Consider the following 20,420-nt stretch of genomic DNA (forward strand, 5'->3'; position numbering starts at 1 on the left):
AGCTGGAATTCAGCTGCGTAGGGGGGAGAATCTCATCTGCTAGTAGAAAGTATTTTCCTTTGATCATCTGTTCCTTCTTCCTCTTTTAGTTCCCATCACCTGAGTGGGACACTGTGACTCCTGAAGCCAAGAATTTGATCAACCAGATGCTGACGATAAACCCAGCAAAGCGCATCACAGCTGACCAGGCTCTCAAACATCCATGGGTCTGCGTAAGTGTTTTCCTTATTACAGGTTGATTCGTGGTGTACCCTGAATGGATGTGTCAGGAAGGCTTGAAGGACCCAGAATATTTTAAATATTTCAAATTATTATTTTTTTTTTTTTGTTAATGACCTTCAATAAGCCAACTTTGTCAGCTGTGGTGCATTTATTGCCACTGTAGAAAAAAAATCCCTTATTCTTTTAGAAGTTTTGTCAATATCTGCAGTTTCTGTTTTTTCCCACATCTCCTCTTCCAGTCCATATCATCTAAAATGTCAAAATGGAGTTTGGCATCAGACAAAAATTTTAGGATCATTTTGTTCTCTCATTTCTCTGCTTCAGTTTATGGCATAGCATCTTTGTAGCATTTGAGACATTTCTGCTGTGCTTCAGCTTAACTGGCTGTAAACCTGAAATCAGCAAAAAAACTTTTTTTTGTTCTATGCATGTAGTTTTTGCCTTGCCACATAAGTATTTTTCATTTTTTGCAAAGTTGGCAAGGAAATCGCTGGAGTGGGTGTAGGGGAGGACAGCAATGATGCAATTTTTATCTTTGAAGGATGAAATAGTTTCACCTAAATCTAACTGGATGCTCTTGTAATACCCCAACATACTTCTGGGATGGGTCTTGGGGATGTGGGATGTGTTCCTTTACTCATTTCTTCTTGTAAAACTGTGGCAGTTTTGTCCTTGCACCACAAAGCAACAGATGAGCAATTTAAGCTTACTTATGTGAACATCTGTGTAACAGGAGTGTAGTGTTTGCTCTAAAGTGATGCAAGTTCCTTGGAAGTCAAAACTTCACGCCAGCTGAGGCTTTGCGTGTCTTTTTTTTTTCTTTCTCCTTGCATGTTTGTAATCAATAGCAGTTCCTATATACTTAACTTTCCTCCCAATGCCTGTAGCCAAAGCCGTATGGTAATAGCCCGCTCCCTGTGGCAACATAATATAGAGCAGTTCAAGAGAGGCTTTCCTTCTCTGAGTTATGGGGAGTTTGACTTCACTTCACAGACACGTTAGCCTCTCACCAAAACTGCCTCCTGTTGAGTCTGTTGTTTCCATTTGCTCTGCAGTCCCTGTGGGTGCAACATACATTTCCTTTCTGGATATGTATGGCTCCTTGAAAATAAATGTTGTAGGAAATCTTAAGTGTATCTGAGACACTGACTTTCTTAGCATCAGTGAACTTCTGAAGTGCCTGTCCTTATTCTTGTATGCTGACATTGAACAACTGGACATCACTCTCACTCCTAAGGAGACTGAACAAACAGTGACCACCAACAGTTGTTAGAGGACAGTTTGGCTACATTCTCCCCACACACTGCTGAGTGTACTGCAGTGGGTGACTAGCTTTGACAATAGGATCAAAGCAGAGACTTCCCATGAAACTAACTGAATATGAGCATGGTTTAGAGTTCTTTTGGGTATTGCAGATTTTTTTTTCAGGCAGCAGAAAGTTAGGGGAGACTTTGTACACACTGATCTGCCAGGTTAGTAATTCACTCACTGTCCTTGTGAAGGGAATTCAGGCTTGTGGCTCTATGCATTAGTCACTGCTTTCCTCATGTGCTCTAAATGCTTGGCAGCATCAGTCTCTGATTTCTTCATGGGGTTTCAGTGACTGCAATGCTTCTGGGAAGTTGTCTTTCTGCAACTGAGGGGGTCCCAGTCTGCTGTGGTGACAGATGTGCATCACTAGCTAGAGGTTATGGTCAGGTTTTTGCATTGGCACAGGAGAACTATATGATCTTTCCTCTTACACACTGAAAACCTATTTCTGCAAAACTGATACAAAGATGCCAAGGACTCTGCTAGTCAAACACTTACATTCAGGGGTTGCCGTGTCCAGGAAGGCTATTGCTCACTGGTATTCGCTTGCTGCTCGGAATTTCCCTTTCAAGCTGTAACTAATGCAACACAGATCTTTTCTGTAGTGCCTCTGACTCAGTCCCTCATGAGTATGCTTGTTCATTTGGCTTTGTCTTCTTACTGTCTTAAGTCATGTGAGTGCCTGAAAGGCAGGGAGCATTGATTCTCACCTGTACCTCAGTTACAAAGTTTCTTAGGCGCAGTCCTGTAATAGCATACCTTGATTTAACACATCTTGATGGAAGTTCTTAAGTTGTGAACCCATTGCAGTGTTTTGCAGCCATGCAGTGGTGAGAGGCTTGGCCATGTCATCTTGCACGTCACAATTGTGTACAAGTGGAACGAACTTCCCTGCCTGATTTGGTTAGGGTATGTTCTTGATCTGTTCTTGATCTTCTGCTGTTCCTGTTTTTCAGCAACGATCCACTGTCGCATCGATGATGCACAGGCAGGAGACTGTGGAATGCTTGAGAAAGTTCAATGCTAGAAGAAAGCTAAAGGTAAGTACATCTTAATTTGCCTTAAGTTTGTTTTTAATTCTCTGAATTTGAGGTTAGTGCCTTCTTACCAACAGTGTCTTTTTTTGTGACTAGTACATTTTTAGACACATCACCATTGGCCAATCAGAGCTCAAATCAGTCCAGCAGTTTAATTACCTAGGTAGCCTCATCTCCTCGGATGGTAAGATTGACAGAGAGATAGACAACAGGTTAGCAAAGGCATACAGTGCTTTTGGAAAACTCCACAAAAGAGTATGGCGTAATAAACACTTGAAGAAAAGTACAAAGATCAGTGTTTACAGAGCCATAGTGCTGTCTACTCTCCTGTATGGTTCCAAATCATGGGTCATCTACCGCCACCACCTGCGTCTCCCAGAACGCTTCCATCAACGCTGCCTCCGTACAATCTTAAACATCCACTGGTCAGATTTTGTGACCAATCCATCTGTTCTAGAACAAGCTCAGCAGTCACAAGTATTGAGGGCCTGTGATGAGAACAAGCTGCGCTGGGCAGGCACGTCTCCAGGATGAGGACCACTGCCTTCCCTAGATCGCTGCTCTACTGCGTGAACGTTGCCCCGTGCCTTCGCAGGGGAAGGGAGCCGAAGAAAGTACAGGGATGCCTGAACAACTTTCAGCTTGGGCATATTGATCCACCATAACTGGTCTACTCTGGCCTCCAATTGGGAGGCCTGGAGACATGCCATCTATAACACAGCTGTCTCCTTCGAGAACACACGCAGGATCACTCTTGAGGAGAAAAGGTAACGCAGAAAGAACCGTGTCTTGCAGAATACACCATCTAAGGAGTCTTTCTGCTGTGCCTTTTGCAATCGGACATGTCTGTCACGTATTGGCCTCATAAGCCACCAATGTACCTGTTGCAAATGTGGATAGAGCCTTCCCAAATCTTCGTTCGCGAAGCCCAGCCATGATGATGCATTTTTAGAGAAGTACCTTATGTGATCCCCCAGTACGGACTACTGAGGTAGTGTATTGAGGAGCTAGGTAGTTTCTTTCTCCAAAGCTGTAAGCTTCCCATGCCTCTTCTGCTACATATTCACCCCTTCTACTTTCTGCCAAAGAGTTGAAACAGAGCAGCTAGTCCTGGGCCTTTTGGTTCTGAACACTTTTTGCCTTCCAATACTGGTGTTACCAGTTGCCTGTAGCTGGGGCAGAGCCTCTGCCATCTGCCATTTGAAAGCAAGGAAGCAGCTATATGTCTAAGCATAACTCTTAGTGCCATTTTAGATTTCCTAGTCTATCCTGTCTGGCATTTAGCTGCCATTCTAGAAAGGCAGGACTCAGAGTGGTCCCATGTCAGGCCCAACCAGCCACATGTGGGAATCCTGGATACACTAGGACTTCTCAGGGTAGCATTGGTATATCTCTGCATTGGCACCTGATGCACTGTGTTCTCCATGGGTCAGCCCAGCCCCTTTCTCAAGTGACACTCTGTTATCCCTGCTTTCTCTTCCCCACAGGGTGCAATCCTTACAACAATGCTTGTGTCTCGGAATTTTTCAGGTAAGTTCTCAATGTTCTCATCCATTCCTTGGTTGTTTTGTGTGAGTGAGTTGGAGTATATTTTAACCATTTGGGGGTTGAGTAGGAGGGGAGGAAACATGCTTTCAGTTCATCATAGTGTAAAGGTGGTCACTTTACCTTGGCTGGTGACCACTGTAAAATAGGAAATTGTTTGTGGAGGAGCATATAGTACTCTAGTATAGTACAGAACAGAAATGAGGTCAGCTGCCACAATCCTCTCATGATATTTTGTTAGCAGATTACTTTTGGGAAATTCTAGCTGGCATTGTTAGCTTTCCCATCATAAACCAGTAGTCAAGAACTCTTATTAGGTGTGTCCTTTAGACCTGAACCAGGGACAGGAAAGTAATATTGGTGAGAATAGGGACAGGAGCTATTTGGATATTGTATTACTTTGACTCATCAAAAATGGGTCTGAAGCATCTAGCTATTAGAGTTTTCCTTCTCGGAGTCTCAGAAGTGGTTTTCATCCTTTTAAATTTAATAGCTGGTAGTCTGGCTCCCACCCAACTGCATTACGTAGTGCATTTACTGAAAATGCAAATCTCAACATGCAAATTCATGCTTTTTGGAAGATGATTGTCTTGACTCGGCACATCTAGGTGACGCAGTCTTATCTGGGTTCATTTCCATTTGGGTGGAAAACCTCTATTTGCAAGTGCTTTTCGTTTATAAGATTGTTTGCATTCTTTACCCTCCTCACAATTTTTTTTCCTCTTTCTAAAGGACAATCATGAATGCATGAGTCAGATTTTTTTTGCACCTGACTACAGTTACTTTCAAGTGAAACTCTGCTATATGGATTCTAAGTGATGATGAATGAAATGGAAGTATATTAATTTCATCTAGCCATTTACAAATGGTAGATACCAATACTTATATTCTAGGTGGTGTTACAATAAACCTGTAATTGCAATGAAAACCCCTGTGAAATGATCATTCCAGCATTCAAAGTGCACATTCATGTATACATTCTTTGTGAAATCAAGGCAGGGTTTTTAGCCTCCTGTATGGTGATTTAAAAAAAAAAAATCAAATTATGTGAAACCGTGCTACTATTAAGGGACATCCCTCAGCAACTCCAGAACTTTTTTTTCCTTGGTTTTTGCTTTGAGGTGAACCTGTGCCAATATGTCAGCATTACTTGCTGCTACAGTGATTTCTCTTTACTGCATTTCTCATAGTTTGGCCTTAAAGAGACAGAATGATTTTCTCCCAAGATTGTGCTATTACAGGACTTAAAAATTATATACTCTTTTTTGAGATTGATTCTGAAATAACTATTTGAGGAGCTATGGGACAATGACAGGGCTTCCACAGGACTATACAAAACTGAACATTTTCTTGGGCTTTATGCTGGTAAGAACCATTTTTGATCTATTTACACAACTAGTTTTTATTTCACTTAATTGATGATTCTGAAATAGATTGGGGTTTGATTATTTTTTTTTTAAACAGAAATTTTAGGTTAATTTTTAGTCTTCAAATGTTGTCATTTCTAATGAAGCTGCAGAAGTGCTTGGGTATGAGAATCTCCTGTGGCCCAGATTTTGACTACATGAAATGCCGGAGAGAAGGGTTCTCCTTAATGGTGTGTGACCCTATGCATCCACTTAATCCCTGAGCTAGTATGGAGGAGGAAAAGGCTTGCTCTACTCAATCTTCTCTGTCTTGAGGGCTGAAGCTGCTGGACCCACTTCAGCTAACAGCTGAAACAAAGGAAATCCTTGGTGGCCCACAGTGAGCACAGGGTTCTCAGTGTCAGTGAGTTCTGCTTGGAATATAAACTGTGGTCCCAAGTATGAGACATTCAGATAAACTGTCCAGAAAGAGGTGTCATGAATTTAGATGCAAAGCCTTTATAGTCTCTGTGGAGAGTACCAATTCCTTATGTTTTTATGTGGTTTTTTTAAGTTGCTGCAGTTGAAATACATACATCTGCTGGAATTGAAGAATGCTAACGAAAAATAAAAAGTTAGGAAGTCCATGTGGGAACTTTGGGTAGAGCTCAGACTTCCCCTGTTGTGACAGGTTATCTAACTGCCCTTGGAAAGTTCTGAGATAGCACTTGTTTCTTTCCCTAAAGCCCTTAAGGGATTTTTATTTTCTCTAATTGGGTGACACTATTCTCTGGGCCTTTAAAAGCCCCATTCCCAGCAGACAGGAAACTAAATTTATGAAGAGAGAAGCTTCTTCCTGTCTGGAGATGAGATCTCCTAAAAGCTTCTTTCACAGATGTTTTGAACTGAGAGGAAAATGAAGGCTCATGTGACCCCAGTACCAATTAATTAGGCGCGATAGTACTGTCTGCAGGAAATATGAGAAGACTCCTGTAATCCTGTTGTCCTTACTATCTCCTGTGTTGCAGTTGTAAAGTGGAGTTCCTTCACTGGACAGTGTGGTTTTAGCCTGTGACAAGTTGTATGCTTAAAGAGTCTGTAGCAGTATTCTTTTTCTTTTTAGCCCATAAAGAAAATCTTACTTTTTACAAAGAAAAAAAAAAAGTTTTTATTCTGTTATGAGTAATTTGTTGCTTGCTAGGTACCTTTTGCCCCAGGCTAGTTAACCTAAAGATAAAGGAATGTTATCTGGCTCCTTTCCCAAGTTATGATATATTCAACAGTTTAATACTGTCTGTTTGTGATTCTTGTTAAAGATTGTGTCTCAGGCCAGCTGTAGGCTATTTGTTAAAAACAGGTACAGTTGTACTCCTTTCAGTATAAGTCAGGAAGTTGAAATCTGGTTATAATAAGAGATTTGTAGCTTCTCTCCACACTCTGGTTGGCATTCGCTCAGCTGTGAGAGAGAACTTTGTGATCTAAATTTCCCTGTAGGATTGTTGGGGTCACACCAGGGTATACACAGGATTATTTGGGTGCTTACTTGTGGCTTCTGATGTTCAGATGGCCCAAGCAAACACTCATCAGAATTCACTTACAGAATACGGAAGTACAGTCGGGTAAACCAACAGATTAGATCATATGCATGAAACTCCTAAACCATTTTCTGAGAAGTACATGTAAATTTATTACTAGGAAAAAGTAGACAGGGTTTTCAGTCTCCTGCAATATTTAAGGATCCTGGCTCAATACTCTCTAAGTAAGTCTGCTATAAGCTGAGTGAAAGGATGGAAAAAATTGGTCTTTCTCTTAGGAGCAGCCATCTTCACAAAGTGAAGTTGTGAAGCTTCACTGCTGAAGTTGTGGACTTCAGTATGTAACTTCCATTTGCAGCTTGCCAGAGTGACATGGATTTCATTACTGTGTTTAAATGTTTATCACTATGGCCAGAGAGTCTAGTTTATCATTAAAAGTGGATGTAAATTATTCTGATAATTCCTTCTACTTTTATTTTCCTCTCCCTAAAGTTCAGGAGAGTTCTGGGGTGTGTGCACAGGAGGCCTTTTGTGTTTCTCTTCAGAAATTAACTGGAGGGTGTCTTGTTAAGCCAGGAACAGAACTGTGTTTTTAAGTTGCTGGGTTAGCAGCATGTGCTTTTGTATTGCTTAATTCTAGAGGAACTCTTAACTCACTGAGAAGAGGGAATTTAATCCCTTTGACAGGTAGAAGAAGTGGGAAGGATGAAGAAAATTAATACTAGTATCTCATGCCTGGAAAACTGCAGAGCATGGGTATGAGATCATTTCCTGAACAGTAAAGAACCTGCCTTCATGTGTCCTTGAATTTTTTTCCTCCTGTTGTCTCTTAGCTAATCTGCCTGTCTTCTAAAATTATTATTGTTACAGGAAGTCTTGTCTGTTGCTTGTGTAGAAATTCCACTAGCATCCCCTTTAATTTCTGTCTTATAACATGTACAGGTTGACCTGTGGGGAAACCTGCATGCTTCCCTTTTGTTTGAGGTGTCTACAGTCAACTTTGTGTGTGAATGCATTTCATGGGCTCTCTAGGTCCTTCTAAATCACAGTATGATGCATGAACTAAATACAACACAGGCCAAGTTTCTTTCTACAACACTGGGGTGCTGACAGGCTTGTGGGAGAGCAATGTGTGCTGTGCAGAGGTACAATCAGGGAAGGAGGCTGGATGGGCAGGCTGCACCAGGAGACACTGGATCAGCATTACATAGTGCTGCACAGAAGGACTCTCAGCTGAAGTTGCTTTAATGTCGTAGAACATGATTTTAGCTGTCTTCTGTCCACAAAGACAAATGTGGAGTTCTGGGAGAACTGCAGAAAGCGTGAAAAATGTTGCTTCCCTGCTTGTCTGGGTCATTCCCAGAACATATGGTGGTACTGTTTCTCTTCTCTGATGTTTGAGGGTTTTTTCACTCTAAGGATGTTCCATTTGCCACATTTGTTAAGTTGTAGAATCCTTTACTCCTTCCAAAGTGTTGTAGGGCTGTAACAGTTTCTTGTTTTCAGCAGTTGTTGTGAGAGATGCCTTGATGTATGTGTGGTATAAACGCTGGACCTCTTTTGACCCCATAGTCACGTTGTTCTCCTTCTCACTTTCATGTAGAGTCAACCTGATCTTCGTTGTGCCTTGAAGGTGGCAAGAACTTATTTGTTAGATGCAGTCTTACTATGCTTTAGTATGTGTACACTCAGCAAAGAGTCTGTTGCAGGGTAAATCAGTTGCTTGAGTCACTTTGCCCACCTTCATGTGTGCACTTTGGAACACTGTGCATGATTTTTTTCCAGTGTTCTTGGTTTCTGAGAACTGGAATGAAAACAAAATCATAATCTAGTTTTATACTTGCATTAGAGAGTAGAATTAGGAAAATAATTCAAATATTCTAACAAGCTTGTATGGGATACCACCTCTTTGCTGTGAGGAGATGCTGTAGTCATTTGCATCAGCTCAGCTAATATTGTTTAGTTAATCCATGTCTGTAGGGTCTTATGGTAGGGAAATCAGGGGGGAAAATGTTGTTGACACAAAATTTGACAGTTGCTTAGGTATTGCTAAAACCTTTTCTGCCTAATGTTGCTGCTTCTAGAGAGAACAAGCACTCTGTGCATGAGTTGGTCAGCATGTCTTTGGGAGTGAAGCATTTCAACAGGCATGTGAGCACTGTCTTAGGATTTGCCTTTTCTTTAAGTCTCATTTTTGTTGGACCTCAAATCCAGGTCAAGTACCCAGACCTTTATGCTTCCCAGCAACTGCTTAGGAGAGCTGTATCAGTGTGCTGGTCCAGTAGTTGTCTAGCATGCTGTTTATGGAAGTTGAAACAACTGAATATGTTCTTCATAAGTAGGCAAGATGTATCTGTTGAGATTGTAGATGGGATCTTACTGTTGACAGTCGTTGTCAATGTACCACTATGCTGCAGTAGATGGAGCAGCTCCTTCATCACTCCCAAGTGTGTCTTCTGCCAGGGATTTGTTGTGGGCTCTCTGTGTGCACTTACCATGCTCTCAGTTTCATTGGTAGTTGTTCAAGTTGAGCACAGCAGACCATCTTTATATTTCAGTGAAGAAATTCAGCTTAGTTCTAGTCTCTTTTGTCATTCTCTCCTTTTTTTTAACAGTTATCAGATGCTGACTTTTGCACTTTCTCAGTCTCTTCCTTTTAGCTATCCAGCTATCCCCAGGGAACTGTGTATAGCAGTAATTAGGAGGCCTCTGCATTATCAGTGCCTCCTTTATAAGCCATGTCTGTTATGTGAATGGCTGCACCTTCAACCTTTATCCTGTTGCAAAGATCTAACAGATTTCTTTAGCTTTTTCCCCTGTAACTGCTGGCACTTCTGGATGGGGTCACAGTGTATGAATGGAGGATTGAAACAAAGGAGCTCTAAATTATCATTTCAGACTTGGTTTTCCTGAGATAGTGAAACCGGGAGCATTTTTTGCCTAAATAAGTGAACAGTAGATAGGCTGGATGACCCTCTGCTATCAGGATGGATTTGATGAGTGATTTGGTCTGTTTTCCATGTCTCTTGCTGTTAGAGAGGAATTAACAGGATGGTTGTCCTTCTGAAGTTTTGTGCATTTCTGAGGGAAGTGGGGAGAGAGAAAGAAGTCTTGAAACCAAAATCTGACCTACTTCTGCTTCTCTCCACAGCTGCCAAAAGCCTGCTGAACAAGAAGTCAGATGGAGTGAAGGTAAGTTCTTGCTTTCCCATTTTACTGTCTCTCCCACCATCTGAACAGAAGGCAGCCACTTTCTTTGTTGCCCATCCTCTTCCAGGGTAAAACCACAGCCCTGTCCTGTGGCTGGGATTGCTATAATCACTGTACTGTTATGGAGCCCCATGTAGGATCTTATTGTTCCTTACATGTACCTTATACATCATACAACTAGCTAAGTGCACTATTGTGACAGCAGGAATTCTTTTTCCCCTTTCTATATAGAGAACTGGTCATTGCTGGGGATTAGAAAGACCAAAGACTTGCTCAGTTGTGACACATGCCTCTGACTAGTCTGTTCTGTTCAGTGCAGAATGCTTCTGAATAGGGATATTGTCAGTGACTGATGATACCCAGCAGACCCCATGGAAGTTTCTTCATCTATCCCCTTGGACAGATGCTGGGAAGAGGGGTCAGGAAGGAGGAGCCTCCCAATGTTCATGTTTGGACAGAATGGAAACTGAGTATTGTATTAAGGGTTCAGTTTGTGTGCCTGAAGCTGAGGCACTCCTGTTCCTTTCTGAGGGGAATTATTTTTTCCCACTCCGATGTCACTCTTTGTGTTGCATGGTCATTGTTTAATTCTGGAGGTCAAACAGACCATTGCTGAGGCTGGATGCTGTTGCAGGCAGTAGCCTTTTACCATCTGGTGCTGGCATAGAGATAGTTACAGGCTACAGCACTGTCCTCCCCTAACTGTTCCAAAGGCTAGTTGTTCTCCACATGGAAAAGAAGGGCTGGGTTTACTAGCTTGCATTTTCATTTGAAGTCCAAACCTTTCTCTACAGCTCTTATGGGAACAGTTCATCTGGTTTAACACTATGGACAGTCTTCATTCTCCCCATGCTGGGGGTCTGACATGCACACTGCATGACCAGCACACTTGTTCTCTCCTGCTGTCTTAGCCCTTTTTCACTTTATGAGGCTTTGTTTCCAGAGGGCTCACAGTACAAGCAGGCTGCTGGAAAAAGAGGTGTTTCCAGAGGACTAGTGTTTATTTTGGAGACTGCTCTAGTAAAACATGTATTCTTGCAGTCCTGCAGTGTTCTGCCCAATTTACACCCAAGGTCTGGGCTGTTTATTTTGACCAAAATGCCCTGTGGAACTGCTGTTCTTGCCCTAGGATGTTTGTCTTTGAAATGTGCCTGCAAGAGTGAGCTTTTGTGCCATGGCACAAGCCTGCCTCTTGTACAGATATGCACTGAACACATGCACAGTAATACAGCAAGTATGTTAGAGTTGTTGCATCTGTTGATATTGAAAACATTACAGTCAAATCCCAGAGGAATAAGAATGGGCTATCCCAAATGTTGTGAACTGAGAACCAGCAGGTGCTTGCTTCAAAATCCCAATGAGGCAGTGGAGAAGCAACAGAAAAAGCAGCAAGTATTAACACATCTACATAGTTTTGTTACCTATCTAGGAAAAAAAAAAAGCTTTCTTCTCAGGATTCTTGATTTCCAACAGGCTTTCAGGGAGTGCCATATCTTGGGTTAAAATCTTGCAAAAATGAACAAAGATATCCCCACAGATTTTGAGGCACAATTTCTTGGTCATGTATTTACAAGGAAACCCTGTATGTTAGAGGCTTCCAGCTCCATAGAAAGCTTGTGGTGTTTGATTCATGGAGTACATGGTGTCTTCCTCCATGAAAAGGATAAATCTGGATTTACTTCTCTTCAGCTCTTCACAGTATATGTTGTTCCTCATATTTATAACTGAATACTTGTGATCAAGTGTAAGTAAAGGTAGATTAGAGAGATAGCATTCTCTGTACATGGTGAATGAGGTTGCCCTCTGGAAACCTTTTCTCTACTTCTGCATGACACTGGAGACTTTATGTCAAGAGTCTGCATGCAACTTCCTTGCTCCAAAGTGTTAGAGCAGTCTGGCTTTGCAGTATGAACCCCAGTGTTGTCCGTGAGGGGCACTGCTCACATTCAACCTGGGCTGAGGGCCCTCAGGAGAGGTGTTTGTTTCCCATTTTCCCCAAATGGTGTCTATCTTTGGATGTGGCTTTTGAGTCCCCATTTCTCTAAGTGCTAAAACTCAGAAATAAATCAGATATTTCTCATTGAAGCTCCTGTTTTGCGTTACTCTTTTGCTCAATAATACAGACTTTTAAAAGTACAGATTGCTTTTCCCTAGTGCTAAGCTCGGACAAGATAGAGAACAGGTCTGTGTGTGTTTGTAGTACATCCTTAACACTTGTGTTGTAGGATTTCTGTGGCTACATGCTTACCTCTTTACTTGCCCCTGCTGTCCAGATGTGTGGTGCTACATCCCGTTAGTCATCCCATGGAAGTGTAGCTTTTATCACGTCCATTCGCCTATTGGAGCAGTACTGGCACACTTGGCTGCTGTGCAGCAGTCTCTGTGTTGGTCACTGTCTGGTTGTTGGCCTCACCATTGTGACCAGCATGCTTGCCATGTGCTGCTCCTTTATGCAGGAAACTTGTAATTTTACCTCCATTCATCTTCTCACCCTGTGCAGTTCTGACAAACACTTGTGCCAGTGTCTGGTAGAGTTAAGAGCATCTGGTCTTACATTAGTTGTAGCAAACAATGATTTTCTGCCCATTGCAGTAGTGCAGAGCACAAATACTGTGACTTGAACACTGACTAGATTTTCAGCTTTGTGGTATCCTTTTCACTCCCACTCCCTATATAAATAATTCTACATCAGATGTAGGTTTAGAACAAGCATTGCGTGCTGTATTTTTAACTGTAGTCTGCTGCTGACCACATGCCATGTGGTTAGGCTGTTTCTTGTGTTTCTTCCAGATAAGAAGACTGGTTTGTTTGGTGGTTGAGTTTTTTGTTTGTTTGTCTCTTACAGCCTTCTTAGAAATTAACTCCTTATAGAGTTTTGAAAGAAAATACTTCCGTTTCTTCATTGGTTTTATCTGATCTAGGATGACTATGCTCCATGAGACTCTTGTCACAGTAGATAAGAATGGAAAGGGTATTTCTTCCACAAATGGATTATTATACTAGTGTAAAATTAATGACTGTAAAGACATTGAGGAAGAAACCATCACCAGTTTGTCTTAATTTACTTTCTGCTCAACGTAACTTTCCCATCCTTTTGGCTGGTATTCAGAGCTGCCTGTGCTAGAATTCTGCATTATTTGACACATACAATAGGAATTTCTATTACATAGTAGTATGCAAGCTTGAGTGAGACCTATACATCTTTCTCATGCTTTCTTCCCAAGAACTCCTTGAAAACTGTATTAGTAAATATCTGATGGAAGGTGTCGCAGGTAGTTGCTGATTTAGCATAAATGAGAGAGAGCAATGATTTTTTAGTCATATGTGGTGGTGGTATGAGCATCTAGTATGAGTTGTGTTGACCTGAGGTGTAAAAAAAAAAAGGCACAGTTTTTGTTTCCGTAGGAATTGGCTTTAATCCTTTGCTGAAGGAAGTTTAGCACTAAAGCAATTAGGATGCATGCATTTTACTTGCATCAGACCATTTTGGAAGGGAGTAGAGGAAGCTTAAATCAGGAGGGGGAAATGGAAAAGAAACACTTTTTAATTCCAATATAGGTGTGTCCACACGGATGTTATTTTGATAAATTTCTGTGTATATGACCCTCTCCTCTAGCAAATTCCTTTCCAAAATCTATTTGAAGCATTCCTGGTTTTCATTTTGCACTGTTGCTTCTATTTCAAGTACTAATTCTGCTAATTGGTAGATATTTCATCAGCTTGGCACTTGAGAACTTTTCCATTATCTTAAATAATGAATGATTTAAACTGCCTTGAATCTTAAATTCTGCCTGCTCAACAAACCTGTGTAGTGCTGCACTAACTTTCTTCAAGCAGAATTTGGATCCAAGCTGATGGAGTAGCAACAGGAAGGCCCAGGTTTTATCCCCAAGGAACATGCTTTTCAGCTTTCAAATCCAGAAAGTGAGGCTAGAAGATACTGATTGATGAGTTGCAGAGCCATGTAACATACCACATATATTGTGGCCACCGCTGTAGGTCCCAGGTATTTTTTTAAGATTCTAAATTTATGAGCAACATTGTGCAGCTACCATTTTAGAGTTTACTTTAGATAGCTTCATCTCAAATTTACTTGCTTTCTTGTTCCCCTTTCTGCTTGTAATCTGGACTTGCCATCTACTGCAAGGTGAGAGAGGGGTTAAGGAGTGGGCTGGGGCAAACACCTGGATGAAGATTAAGGACACTTTATGCTGAATGTCCTTTCTTTTACCTTGTCAGGTTCTGGGCTCCCTGTAGTTAGTGTTACAGTCCTGCCGTTGATTTTTTTCTGTCTCTGGGTAGCACTTCAAACAGTTGTGTTCCCTTTTTTTCCAAAGGGGTGTTTTGCTTCCTACTGATATCAGAGGCTACGTGTGCTTCCAGTTCTAGCAGGGCCTGTTAGATCCATCTCTATAATCAGAATTTGTTAATGCTCAAAGTGATATTTTTAGTTAAGTATGTAATTGTGTTTTTAAATTGGTCCTTTTCTAAGCTCTTTGCTAGTGTCTTCTTTTTTTTTCTTTCCTGTTTACTTCTGACCACTTCAGTTTGTGATTAAGATATATAGACGTATAACAATAATATTTTTCAGGCCCACTGTGACACCATGTAAATAGCAAATTGTGGAGAATGCTGTGGAATGCAGGAGATTTTAACAGCGTTCACTTGCAATGCTCTGCAAAATCTGTTGATTTTCTACCTTGTCTTTCTGCCACATGCACTTTGTTTTCTTTCCCAGCAGAAGCTGAATAGCAGCTAAAAGGAGAACTCAGCTGAAAGAGTAAAAATCCTTTTTTTTTTTTTTTTTTTGTTTAACCAGGTTAATGTTGTAAAATCTGCCCTTCATATTGCATAACTGCAAAGAGGCATCAAATACCGTTTGTTCTGCTGTTTGTAAAGAATATTGCAGTAAGTGTACATTTTATGCCTGGTGGGTACCAGCTTTCCCTGCCCTTTGCACAGTAAAGAGTATGTGGAGAAGGAAGAATGCTCTGTAAATTGGCATGGCTGCTGAGAAAGCAGTTGGTGAAAGTGTGCCTTAAACAGAGAAAGCACAGTAGCAAGGTGAACTAACCTATGAAATCCCTAAGGGTCAAGTAACATCCACACAGTGACCAACAGGAGCTACTGCTCCTATCTCTGTATCTGGACTTGTTGTGGTCTTAAAGCCATACATTTAAAGGTTACTATGCTGAAGCTAAATGAGGAGAACCCAAGTTCATCTGAGTTTTGTGCTGAACTGTTTTATGCAAGACACCTGGGGAGTGCTTCAGATCTGTTTAAGTGCTGACTTCCAGTAGCACATTATACCCACCTTTGATGCATTCAGTTTTTTCACTGCATTGTTGTAATGCCTAGAAACACCAAATGAGATCAAGGGTCCGGTGTGCTCAGCACTGTAGAGATGGCTAAGCAGGAAATCCCTGCCTGTTAGCTTACAAGTTAAACAAACAAGCTGACAAAAGGCCAAGAGAGATGGATTGACAAAGATGAAATTATTTGCTCAGCATCACACAAAAGGGCTAAACCAGAAATAGAAATAGAAATAGGACCTCAGATTTGCTAGTTCAAGATGCCTCTTACTGATCTGCTTTAGGTTCAACAATTTTTTCCTACCTCAAGTTCTGAAATTACTATACTCTTCATAGGAACATGACTTGCAGCAAATGTGACACTTTAACATATACTGTCAGTATCAAGCTGGGGGAGAACTGCATGTAGAGGATAGAAATGCAAAAAGTTGTCATAAAAAAATAGCCATGTTAAGTGCCTGGGACTGTGAATGGGACCTTGCTTAGAATCACTCTACTTCCTATAGCATCTTCCAATATGTATTGTGGAAAGATTTACAGTGGCCATTTCTAGTATTGTTATACTGAAGAGACAGTGATTCTTCAGGTTGTCTTCTGTCACCTGCTGACTTCTCTTTATTGTTACCTAAAGCAAGAGTCTTCCTTAAATTTTACTGCAGAGAATATGCTCCTCTTTCGACAACTTTAACAAACACTCATCCCTAGATATGTGGTCTGTTCTGCTTTGGGAGAATGTTTTGTCACTCAGGTGTAGGGAAAAAGTGATCAGTGAGGTACTTTACCGTAGATTATGTGTCTGCCTTTAACAGTTTTTTGCATTCCCTGTGACATCTCTGCACTGCCTGGTAATTCTTAGAGATGTAGCTGTGTTATGGAAGGGAAAGAGAACTCTATAACTAAACTTCTTTATCTTATTTACTTTGCTAAGTTGCAGTCACATTGCAAGAAGAACAAAAAGTTTTGCTCACTCAGCTAGTCACCTTGGGAAGGTAACATAGATGGTTCTGATGCAGCTGTTAAGATGGTATTGGGAGATTGATCTGGTTTTAGTAACTTCCTTGTATATGTTTTGACTTAATAATTTTTGATGCTTTAGCACTTACTGCCAGTACCTCATGTTGGCATTATCTAACTTGTCTTGTGTTTTAGTAGTACTTTCCTGCTCTGGTTGTAACACAGACCTCACTCCCCACCCTTTTCATACTGCCTAGCTAGCTTTCCTTGCCCCTGTTATTATAGTAGCCAGCAATAATGTGCTTTCTGGGATTTCTACACTACATCATGCCATGTTAATAGACCAAGGCTGTTTTAAATTTAGCTTGTATTCTAATTAAATTCTGGTCTGCGGAGGGTTCTGTTTCCTCCCGTGTCATTGTTACTTGTGCCTCTGTGTAGGAGGGTGTTTGTTTTCTGCATGGCTTCGTTGACTCTTTTCATATTGAACCTTCTGCTTGTATCTTAACGTTTTCTGTCCCTTTTTTTGGTAACTCACTGGAAACCTGTATGAACTTCAGATGAGACTGAACTTCTCAGAGACCAGTTTCCCTGCAGTATCCATGTAGTCTCTGTTTGCCTGCTGCAACTTACAGGATACATTAAAAGTCAAACTGAAGTTTTGGAGCAGCCTGTTTTTACTGGGTACAAGGATTCCTCTGGGTTGTTGGTGATCTAAGCATTGTATTCATTCACTGGTAGTACATCATATTTTAGCTCTAGCTTGAGGAAAAGCCTGTGGAGAAGCTAAATTGTCCTGAAAAAAATATGAGAGAAATCACAAATTTGTAAACCATGTAACGCCAAGCCCTAAGTTGTGCCTCCGTGAAGTGAAAGCTTCATGAGCCAAATGCAGAACAGATCAGAGTCTGTCTGCACAGGAATTAAAGATCAGATGAGGCAGAAGCTTTGCTACTTTGAGTCTATTCATGCAGTGGCTGTGTGATTCTGGACTGTATGGTGTGATTAGGAATGTAGTTCTGGGTATGAAATAAACATTGGCACTTGTGCTTTCAAAGGCATGTCAGTCTGTATGTGTGCTTGAGCTCTGATGTGAGGATAGCAGGGATGAAGGCAACATGCAAGCTAAAAGCTGTGAAGGCTCAGTAAGTGTATGAAATGGGGAGGTACAAGTCCATTGCCTGTAGTGTGTCAAGAGGCTGCTCCAGGGGTGGGCTGTGCAGGAGTCCAGAGGTATGTAGCTGAGCCCACACCATCATCATTTTTGACTGGGACGTGCTGTCCTACACTACTTATGTGAGCTAGACTCTGTGGTAAGCAGCAGAGAAATAGCCTAGATAGTACTGAAGAAGGGCAGATGGAAAATGTATGTGGAGACAGCAGGGGGAAGGAGTAGCATTGTAATGCTGGAAGACCTGCCAGGCTCAGCTTAGACAGGATGACAGGAAGAGTTTAGTGAAAGAGCAGAGAAATTCATGCTGAGTCTCATTTACTGGAGAGTGCAGTTCAGTGAGAAGGTATCTTTGAAGATGACTGAAGATGCTGTTGAACAAGAGTAGAGTCCAAGAAGGTTAAGTAATGTTTGAACCTGTTTGTTCTCTTCACAAACCGAGGAGAAATCTGAAAGCACAAAGTGTTCTGGCTGTTGAGTGCCTCTGTCTTACTTGTTTGTTAGTGTACCTTGCCTCTCCAATCAGCCCCAAATGCTGTGTGAGGGAGCCTGTCTCCTCCCCATGCTATGCACAGAAGTTCCCCCTTCTTTCTTTGGCCCCTGGGGGTGTCCCTCTGTTCTGCCCTCCTCCCTACCCTCCCACTTGAGTTGCAAACATATCCCTGTTTCCTCCAAATGCGAACACATGTAGACTTTCTGCCTACCTCTTCAGTGTGGATGGGAAAGCTGAGGTGGGAGAGCACAGAGAGGCACCCCCTTGCATCCCACATCTTGTGGATATATATTCCTCTTTCTTCTTCCCTCCTTATATCAATGTGTGGGGCACCTATGTTCTGACTTCAATGTTTGAGGGGATGGGGATCTTCAGCCCTGCCCTTTCCCCTGGTGTGTAGTCATGTGCTTTAATGGTGACTTCTCTCTGCTCCTTCTCGTGTGTCTGTGCATTTCTGCTGCTGCTTACACCTGCCTCAGGGGAGCGTTATTGGCAGGGGGGCCCTTGCTGGCACACTAATGTGTGAATAGTTTCTGTGCTTTTCTTCTCATCTCCTCTCTTCCCTTCTCTTTCCCTCTCTCAATGATGTGTCCAGAAAAGGAAGTCGAGCTCCAGTGTGCATTTGATGGTGAGCACCTCCCGTAAGCTGCCTGCGATTCGTGCGTCCGCCATTTCTCATGCCATGCACGCTCGGCTTGTGCTCATCACCCTACATAGCATGTCCGGGTGGGGGGGGATCCGTGTGCACTCAAAGGTCCATGTCCTCACCACAAGGGCTCTGTGATCCTCTGGCCCCCCGCCACATACAGCTCCCATTTTGTGCAGAAAATCGACTGCTGGGCAATGCAGTTTGACTTTGCCTGCTCTGAGTGTGAAACAAAAAAAAAAAAGGCAGTGGTTGTCCTGGGCTCAGCAGAGCAGGTCCGTGCCTTGCCTGGACATGAGGCTTTGTCATTCTGTTGCAGAGGTGCCAAAAAGAGGAGCAGGTGCTTTGCCTGGTGTTGGTGCTGTCATCCTTGATAGGAGCCTTGCAGTGTAGAACAAACTAGGAGTCACTGCAGATGTGGCAGAGACTGATGGGCTCCGCTGTTCAGATGAAACGTGTGGGCACAGCACCACCAGGCAGCTCAGAGCTGTTGGTCACTTCTTTTTTTAGTATACTTACTGAAAAGGTTTGTCAGAGCCTTTATAATCCAAAACTTCCTTTTGTCCTGATCTTGTTTATGTATCCCAGCATGACCAAATACCCAGTAACTGCCTCCCCTGTCCTGTTCATTTCCTTTTTTCATTCATCCAGATGTTTGACATCTATAGAATTTGTCAAAAAAGTAGTCAAATCCACTCTCAAGGGAGCAAAGAGGAAATTGGCCAGTGTCATATTGTCAGGAGTCATACACAGCCCAGTGATACACTTTGAGACAGATATGAATATTAACTGAAGTAAAAAAATCAATTATTGTATTATCTCCTTTGCACAGAAAAATAACAGAAAAGATTTCTCTCCTATTTCAGATAAAAACAGGAATGTTATAGTACTGAGAAAGCAGAATAATTGTTTCTGCTTTACTACCTGGAAGATATTTCTCCTCTTCCTCCTTCAATGACAGCTTAAAACTGTAAAAAACCACACAAAAAAACCTAATCCCAAAATACTGCTTTGAAAGTCTGATGTGAGGGACTGACTTTTCACCAGCCCTGTGTTTATGCAGGGCAAGAGTTCACTGTGCCTTTCTTGCCCTTCTTCTGTGCCCACTGAGAGCAATACTTAAATTCCCTTTGCATATCGTATTAAAGCAGCTGGGATATGTAAGCTGTGTAAGTGTCAGACTCAGAGAACATGGAAGCAGTGAAGGTGGCTAAATAACCAGAGATAACCCATGTGTTGGTACTTATTTTCTTTTGGTTGGCTAGATGTGTGTGTCCTTACCGATATGAACACTGGTCTGTTTTCTTTCTCTTGCACCCTCTATGTCGTTTGTGCCTGTCTGTCTGTCTCTTGTCTAGCTCAGGAAGTGCTGCCAACTGCTGTGCCAAAGCTAATCGTGTTACATAGATTTTAAGAAGGGCCTGGCACCTTTTTATGTGAATTGGGCTCTTTTAACTTGAGCTGTACCAAATTACCAAGAAACACAGCCTGCCCAGTGACTGTGATGTTGGCAGATGGTAGGAAAGGAAGGAGGGGTAAGAGTTGGTTGTGCCACCTGGGGCTCTGGGAAGGCAAGGCTAGTTTCTTCCAGGAAGAGGAATTGGTTAGATGGCCACAAGACGTGTGTGCAGGAAGCTC

The 20,420-nt window shown here is 42.0% G+C and overlaps 1 protein-coding gene across 13 annotated transcripts in view; it reads left to right on the top strand.

Moving 5' to 3' along the window:
- Nucleotides 1-20,420, top strand: part of CAMK2G (calcium/calmodulin dependent protein kinase II gamma) — a 118,134-nt gene that overhangs the window by 79,561 nt on the left and 18,153 nt on the right. For 9 of the 13 annotated variants that reach the window (XM_029958529.1, XM_029958518.1, XM_029958522.1 and 6 more), the window contains 5 exons: nt 90-212; nt 2,490-2,573; nt 4,058-4,100; nt 10,148-10,188; nt 18,732-18,764. In XM_029958529.1, the coding sequence (XP_029814389.1) occupies nt 90-212; nt 2,490-2,573; nt 4,058-4,100; nt 10,148-10,188; nt 18,732-18,764 (324 nt within the window). The remainder of the gene's footprint in view (nt 1-89; nt 213-2,489; nt 2,574-4,057; nt 4,101-10,147; nt 10,189-18,731; nt 18,765-20,420) is intronic. The other 4 variants (XM_029958519.1, XM_029958524.1, XM_029958521.1 and 1 more) reach the window with 1 other exon arrangement.

The sequence above is a fragment of the Manacus vitellinus genome, unplaced genomic scaffold (assembly GCF_001715985.3).
Source record: "Manacus vitellinus isolate BGI_N305 unplaced genomic scaffold, ASM171598v3 scaffold_15_pilon, whole genome shotgun sequence".
Classification (NCBI taxonomy): domain Eukaryota; kingdom Metazoa; phylum Chordata; class Aves; order Passeriformes; family Pipridae; genus Manacus; species Manacus vitellinus.